At 35.0% G+C, this 8368-nt stretch overlaps 2 protein-coding genes across 2 annotated transcripts; both read left to right on the top strand.

The window, feature by feature from the left end:
* Positions 1-391: 391 nt before the first annotated feature.
* On the top strand, positions 392-3210 carry LOC132115186 (glutathione S-transferase Mu 3-like). The gene is made up of 8 exons (XM_059523579.1): positions 392-548; positions 1966-2041; positions 2135-2199; positions 2266-2347; positions 2464-2561; positions 2684-2779; positions 2869-2979; positions 3077-3210. Exons 1-8 carry the CDS (start codon positions 513-515, stop codon positions 3170-3172), a joined length of 660 nt encoding a protein of 219 aa, XP_059379562.1. The 5' UTR covers positions 392-512; the 3' UTR covers positions 3173-3210.
* Positions 3211-4376: 1166 nt separating this feature from the next.
* On the top strand, positions 4377-8032 carry LOC132114564 (glutathione S-transferase Mu 3-like). Its single transcript, XM_059522740.1, has 8 exons — positions 4377-4541; positions 6744-6819; positions 6913-6977; positions 7044-7125; positions 7242-7339; positions 7462-7557; positions 7647-7757; positions 7859-8032. The coding sequence occupies exons 1-8, from the start codon at positions 4506-4508 to the stop codon at positions 7952-7954; spliced, it is 660 nt and encodes a 219-aa protein (XP_059378723.1). The 5' UTR covers positions 4377-4505; the 3' UTR covers positions 7955-8032.
* Positions 8033-8368: the final 336 nt, after the last annotated feature.

Raw genomic sequence — 8368 nt, 5'->3', positions numbered from 1 at the left:
ATTAGTGAAACTTTTTAGCTACAAACCAGTGTGTTGTCTGTGCTTTTGACCATTTTTCTTTTCTGTACCCTTTGTCCCTCTAGTGTTTGGGTCTTTAAATTCTGTATTAGAGCATCTGTTTTACAATAACTTGCACGTTGTTGCATCACATTAAACACTTTGCTGTTTGGTCCAGATTCATTTTAAATAAAATAATTGTATGTTTTGGGGTGTTTCTGGAAATCTGGAGCAAGGATCAAGCATAATCAAACGTTTCCGAGATAACTGGAAGACATTTGTTGTGACCTTTGAGAAAAATAAAAAATGCACATATTGCCTAAAAACTCCAAAATAAATATTTTACATAGCATGGATGGGTATAAGATTCATAACATGACAGAACATCCATTTTGTGGATGTACTATATCTTTAACTTGATTGCACGCGTACACACACACACGCCCCCTCCTCCACCCACCCGCTCCTGCGTTTCATTTTGAAGAGCTGCATACTTTTGTTCAATTTGTTGCAAGATGGCAATGAAATTGGCATACTGGGATATACGCGGGGTAAGAAATACTCGTAATTTTTGCACACCTATTTCATACTATTTTGCCTAATTCGAACTTTTTTTTTAAATTCATATTTGATTTCTGCGAAATGTTTGTTTCATAAAACTTCGTCGTGCAGTCATCGCAGAAGAATAGAATCACAGTCAGTGTGGTTGCCGTGTCTAAAAATGGCCAAATAAGTTCGGCTTGTTTAATGTCTCATCTTTGGTTGAAGAGATTGAGAAGTCGAAAGAAAAGAACTAACGTTTTCGTTAGTCAGCAAAAACTTAACTTTACGTGAGATATAACGATAACGGTTGTCTGATGTGACACCGAGCTGAAACATGCAAACTATTTTTTTTCTGTGGGTAACGTTAACTTAAGTTATTTTATTGACGATTCTTAAAAATAAAGTTTTTATACCAAAAAAATCGTTCATCGTTAATAGGAGTTGAAAATAGTTTTTTTGTGGTTTTAGAGCGTCTCTGCTAGCAAAGCCCACGGATGCTAATGTTTGATATCTTAACCTTAATCTTACTGGTTTAACGTTAGATATAACGGTCGTCTGATGTGACACTTAAAGCTGAAACATGCAAACTGCATTTTATTCTGTGGGTATTTTATAGACGATTCTTAAAAATAACGTTAATCGTTGATAGGAGTTAAAAATAACTTTTTATCGTTTATCGCCTCTATGTTAGCAAAGCCCACAGATGCTATTTTACTAAGTTATAAAGATATGTCCTGTTTATCTACAGCCGCTTTGGGTGTGAAATATGCAAAAACACTTGCTGTATTGTAAGTTCATATGTGCTTCAACACGGTGTTAATGCACTCGCTAAAAGCCAATTTTAACTTTGGGTTAGCCTAACTGTTAAACACTTCTTGAGCATAGACCTGAACATAAAATTTCCAACTTAAACTGAAGTAAATCTTGATTTCTTTGGAGCACAGACTTAAGTTTGATCCTTTTTACAGAAGACACTAAAAATATACGTATTAAAAAGTGAAACAAAATAAATATTATGTATTTTTAAGTTTATTAATATTAAAGATGCACAAAAATACTTTCAGATTTTAGATTAAATATATATTTTTCAAAACACGTTATACTCTGAAACTGCATGGAAACAAAAACCATAAATCTAAACACAGGTTCTGTAAAAAAAAAAAAAAAAAAACCTTTACCAAGTTTTGTACCATTCCGTTGAAGTAAAATATTCTAAAAATAACAAAACGTGAAATTTTTCTGTTATTTGTCTTATCATTTTTATTCACCTCATGAATATAAAAATAACAACATAAACCTGTGCGTTTATAAATATGCTGTGTGAAATATCAACCCTCGGTTAATCATTTCAAGGGTAAAAGAAATTTTTTTTTGCAGCAGCTGGAATTATTTATACATTATTAATATCATTTCATCTGATTACAGCTTGCTCAACCAATCCGTCTGCTGTTGGAGTACACTGGTACGAAGTATGAGGAGAAGTTTTATTCTTGTGGTGAGGGTAAGTGATGATTGTCATGCAATACAGTAGCAGACATATTCAGATATAGCCATATAAAACACATTGAGCTGATTTTATATTCTTGCCTTGTAGCTCCCAACTATGACAAAAGCTGTTGGTTTAATGAGAAAGACAAACTTGGGATGGAATTTCCTAATGTAAGTTACCCTGATAGTATTGTTCAGTCTAATATGCAATAACTAACCACCATTACCCTTCACCAGTTGCCTTACTTAGAGGATGGAGACACGAAAGTAGTCCAAAGCAATGCCATAATGAGATACATCGCCCGCAAAAACAACCTCTGTCAGTACTTGATTCATTTATTTCTTTGTGAAATAAAAAAGCATTATTTCTTTATTTCTCAAGCATCAAATAGTCATCCAAGTAGTGTTAGACTTCTCTTTCTAATGCGTTTCTAGGTGGGGAAACTGAAGAAGCGCAGATGAGAGTTGACATCCTGGAAAACCAGGCAATGGATTTCCGCAATGGTTTTGTCCAGCTCTGCTATGGAGACTTTGTGAGTGATTGATTATATATAAATATGTATAACAACATTGAAGAGATCTGCAACTAACAATAATCATTTACTTGTTCATTTATAACATGAATGATTTGTAATCCATTTTTATTTGATTAAAGGACAAAAACAAATCTTGCTACGCTGAGAAACTGCCAGGAACTCTAAAGCAGTTCTCTGACTTCCTTGGTGACAGGAAGTGGTTTGCTGGGGACAAGGTAAATAGGCACAATGTTTGGCAGTATATATAACAGTATGTCTAATAAAATTAATAGTTTGACAATCATCCCACTGTCTCGTCCTGTAGATCACATTTGTGGACTTCATCATGTATGAGTTGTTGGATCAGCATCGTATGTTTGACCCGGAGTGCCTGGATGACTACAGAAACCTTAGATGTTTCCTGGATCACTTCGAGGTTTGGATACAGTTTTTGTCAAACAGAATATTATTTAATATTCTCACATAAATTGTAATATTAAAATTTTGACTCTGAAATTGTGTTCCCTTGTCAGAGTCTTGAGAAGATTGCAGAATACATGAAGTCAAACAAGTTCATGAAAACACCCGTGAACAACAAGATGGCCAAATGGGGAAATAAGAAGGAGTAAAACAGACAAGATCATGTCTCAATAAAGCATCATAAGGTGCACCACCAATTGCTTTGAATATAATTTCAATGCAGTTGAAAAGCACACTGATTTGGGGGACAACTATTTTAAACCTTCCGATAACTAACAAAGCAATTTAAGGATAATTAGTTACATTTACATCCCAGTGGTGCAGTTAACATTAGTATTGATTATAAAAGCATTACAAGACAATCAGAATTCTCACTTGTAGTCTGTAGACATAGTACAAGCACTTCTGTTTAAATTGAAAGTGTTCAGGTGAGTGTAGCACTTTTATTTTTGACTATCTGATGCCATGGAAAGAAAAGAAGCATTTCATTGTTCTATTATTGATGTCACTGTTTGAATTGTGATTCTACATTTGGAAACAAAGTATTAAATGCAGTACTTTATTTTGACCCAATAAAGCAGAGCACAGGTTTGTTCAATGTTTTTTTTTTTTCTTAATGGCGTTTTCTTCTCTCTTGGCAAACCTCATTAAAGGGCTGTTCACATCAAGGAGATAACTATAAAGATGAACATAAAGATACAGTTCCAAAAATCGTTCTCAATTTTAAAGAATAGCAGACTCCACCACAGCTATAGAGATAAAGACACAGGGAAATTATATAATTGGATTCACTTTCAGAAAACATTTGACACCCAAACTGAATCAATCCTGCTACCGAGCTCGAGAATTTAAGGCAAGAGACGAGCGTCCGCTTAGATTGAACAGAAGATAGCATGTATAGTTCTTTATAGCTATAATTCTAGGTGTGAACGGGCCTTAATGATAAAACGTGTTCGTATTTAGAATGGATATGTCATTGATGAAAAAGACGTATACTGTTTAGTACCGTATTTATGCAACGCCGCGCAAAAATGTCCTGCAGAAGAAAGAAACTCGTGCGAGTTTTGAACAGGGTTATGCAGTTGGAATTTGCGTGCAGTCTGGGCACGCCCCAAAGTGTTTAGCCCCGCCTATCGTCCACACAGCACTGGCGCACAAGTAGGTCTCTGTAGAAAAGTAATGGGAGTTACCAGATCAGGTTGTTTTTACACCATGATACCTGATTGGTTGACGTCGGGAGTTACCAGATCAGGGTGTTTTTACACCATGATACCTGATTGGTTGACGTCATAGTGACGTTAGGTTTTGGGGTTGTGTAAGGGGGATCATTTAGATTGCATGATTTAGAAACACCCAGCAGTTTGAAAATACACAAGGTGATAAACGCCCACTTTTGCTCTGCAGAGACCCAAGTCTCCTCTGGCGCGTGCACCACTTCAATTCTACTGCTCCTGCACAGAGGTGCTCGTTGCAAGTTACAAGATGGCAGTGAAATTGGCATACTGGGATATACGCGGGGTAAGAAATATTTTGTGGTGTTAGACATTAAATACATTGTTGTTTCATATTGCAAAAAGTTCACTGCGTAACCTGCAGTTATCACACAATATTAAAATAGATCACTGTGGTTTGTCACGTCTAAAAATAGACCAATTTATACTTAATAGGCAGTGAGGGTTACTTTGGTAATGTAATTGGTTATAGATTTACCCTATTTAAAATGTTATGACTTTTCTGCATTTCTAACGAATGTTTCCAACTGTTAATCATTTTCAAACATTTAAAGCAGGCGGACAATCTTACAGTAGTAGGCTACTCAAAGACTGTCAGACTTTCAGAATCCTTCATCATTTGAATTAAGATTATAATCATTTTAAGCACAACCACCAAATCAGACTTTAGCTTCTGTTTTTACTTTGAGATCGTTCTGCGGTTTAAAAACAGATTTAAAACCATAACAAGAAACCGCCGTGATACTGTTTGAGATCAAATCTTGACATTGATATGACAGGAAACACAGGCATCTAACAGTTTATCTTTAAAAAAATAAATCATAGGCCTATACATAAACCCGAATAGGAAATAAAATATTTATAGTAAAAAGTCCTAAACTCCTGAAACGTCGGAGTCTCGTATTTTAGAGCAGTTAATGCAATTTGGGAATGAAATCAATTAAATCTGTATGTAGGTATGTGTGAAAATACTCAGATGTAACTCCCTTTGTAACTTTTTCACAAGTAACTGTAATTTAATTAGGCATACAAATATTTCCTCAGTAACCGTAACTGATTATTACATTTATTTTGTAATTATGTTGCATGTTCCTTTACACTCCAACCCTGTTAATGTGTAAACCGTGCATAAATCTTTAGTGAACGATAAGTCGAAGTGCTTTCCCTATACCATTATATTAAGCCCAACCCCCACCCCTGGAATTTCAAGTGAATTTTATTTTATTTCATTCTATTTTATATATAGCGCCAGATCACATCAGAAGACGTGTAAAGTTACCTCTCCTAATGAACAGGTCTATAGCTTGTTCTTTTGTTAAATAAACCAAATAGCCTTATGTTATTTATCTTATTTACACGACAGTATCATTTCTGTCTCTACATGGTCGTGGTTGACAATTCTCCTCTGCTCTCTGCGCGCACACATAGGTGAGCAAAACAGCGGGCCGTGAGCGCGCGTCGGAAAATATTTCGCGTCAACAAGCTGACAAAAAATATCTGCGTTTTTTAAACGCTCCCAGGGTGATAAGGATGGCAACCTTCGCTCTTCTGAGAGTAGTTCGGTGTACCGATCAAATAATGATGCCTTTGTACTTTAAACATATGGTTCAGAGCTTGTCAGTGGTTTTTACAGGAGTTGTGGATCAAATTTAACAGACTTTGTCTTGTTTCGCCATGCCCACTGATAGGTTTACCTGGAAGCTGCCTCGAGTGTTGTTACACCCCAACATGCAACTGCAAATTAAGACTAAACGCCTGAGGCATTCTTTTAACAAGGGCTTTTTTCTTTTCTTTTTTTCCTTTACGCGTTTTTAAAGCCCTTGGCAAAAGGTTTCGCTTCATACATTTTAATGATAGGAAAAAGCTACAAAAAAGTCAATTTTTAATATAGAGAAATATGATTTTGTTTTTATACACTTTAGCCTACATCATATTCAATACCATTATATTAATGACACAAATTTATGGATAAAGAATTTACCCAGAATCAACATTATATTAATGAAAAAGCCAACATTCTGAATACAACATGATAGAACAAGTAGGCAGTGAGCTGTGACATGAAAGTGGGTGGGGGGTATTAAATAAGCTCATCATCTGGGATTTTGAAGTGCCCTTTATTTACTGTTTCTGAAGATATAAAGACACCATCAAATCTTTAATTGAACATTTTTGGTTTTCATAGAATATTGCAGTTTATTATAATGTCTTTTCCATGCACTTAATTCACAAAAATGAATATTCTTAACCATCCTCCAACTGTCAGTCTGCTGCAAGCTAGAGATGATGAAAAGATGTGTAAAAATCAAGCCTTGCCTGTATTTTTTTTCTCTTTTGATATTATAGCTTTTTAGTGTTGCCCATCTCTTAAATATGTGAATGAGGATATTAATTATATACAGTGTGATATCTTGACACTGTTTATTATTTCAAGAGTGAGAAAAATGCATAGCTGAAGCTATATTTCATGATTTTCATCTGATTACAGCTTGCTCAACCAATCCGTCTGCTGTTGGAGTACACTGGTACGAAGTATGAGGAGAAGTTTTATTCTTGTGGTGAGGGTAAGTGATGATTGTTATGCAATACAGTAGCAGACATATTCAGATATAGCCATATAAAACACATTGAGCTGATTTTATATTCTTGACTTGCAGCTCCCAACTATGACAAAAGCTGTTGGTTTAATGAGAAAGACAAACTTGGGATGGAATTTCCTAATGTAAGTTACCCTGATAGTATTGTTCAATCTAACATGCAATAACTAACCACCATTACCCTTCACCAGTTGCCTTACTTAGAGGATGGAGACACAAAAGTAGTCCAAAGCAATGCCATAATGAGATACATCGCCCGCAAAAACAACCTCTGTCAGTACTTGATTCATTTATTTCTTTGTGAAATAAAAAAGCATTATTTCTTTATTTCTCAAGCATCAAATAGTCATCCAAGTAGTGTTAGACTTCTCTTTCTAATGCGTTTCTAGGTGGGGAAACTGAAGAAGCGCAGATGAGAGTTGACATCCTGGAAAACCAGGCAATGGATTTCCGCAATGGTTTTGTCCAGCTCTGCTATGGAGACTTTGTGAGTGATTGATTATATATAAATATGTATAACAACATTGAAGAGATCTGCAACTAACAATAATCATTTACTTGTTCATTTATAACATGAATGATTTGTAATCCATTTTTATTTGATTAAAGGACAAAAACAAATCTTGCTACGCTGAGAAACTGCCAGGAACTCTAAAGCAGTTCTCTGACTTCCTTGGTGACAGGAAGTGGTTTGCTGGGGACAAGGTAAATAGGCACAATGTTTGGCAGTATATATAACAGTATGTCTAATAAAATTAATAGTTTGACAATCATCCCACTGTCTCGTCCTGTAGATCACATTTGTGGACTTCATCATGTATGAGTTGTTGGATCAGCATCGTATGTTTGACCCGGAGTGCCTGGATGACTACAGAAACCTTAGATGTTTCCTGGATCACTTCGAGGTTTGGATACAGTTTTTGTCAAACAGAATATTATTTAATATTCTCACATAAATTGTAATGTTAAAATTTTGACTCTGAAATTAATTGTGTTCCCTTGTCAGAGTCTTGAGAAGATTGCAGAATACATGAAGTCAAACAAGTTCATGAAAACACCCGTGAACAACAAGATGGCCAAATGGGGAAATAAGAAGCAGTGACAATGACAAGAGTGTCTGTGTTATGTTTTTTTGGTACTACTATTTTAACCTTTCCCAATATACAAAGGATTGGAGAAATGTATTGGTGACCTTATTTTTACTCAATAAAGTAGAGCACTGTTGTGTTCAGTTTTTTTTTAAAGGCCTTATTGATCAGATTTTATCCTAATAAACAAACGCATCCAGATTTAATTAACTTTATTACTGCTGTGAGGTTAAACACAAACGCATAAATAGATTGTTGAACTTAAACTGTAACTTAAATGTAATAAAATATATATTTAACCCCAAAATCAAAAGTTTATTTTAAGACTAATAAACTGTTCATTTAGGCAAAAAAAGACAATAAGTCAACCAAAATGGGTTGGTTATTGACCATTTTTTAATGTACAATGCACAATTAGGAAAGTGTTA

The sequence above is a fragment of the Carassius carassius genome, chromosome 34, assembly GCF_963082965.1.
Source record: "Carassius carassius chromosome 34, fCarCar2.1, whole genome shotgun sequence".
NCBI lineage: Eukaryota > Metazoa > Chordata > Actinopteri > Cypriniformes > Cyprinidae > Carassius > Carassius carassius.
The sequence above is the reverse complement of the archived record's forward strand: the minus strand, read 5'-3'. Positions and strand labels throughout refer to the sequence as shown.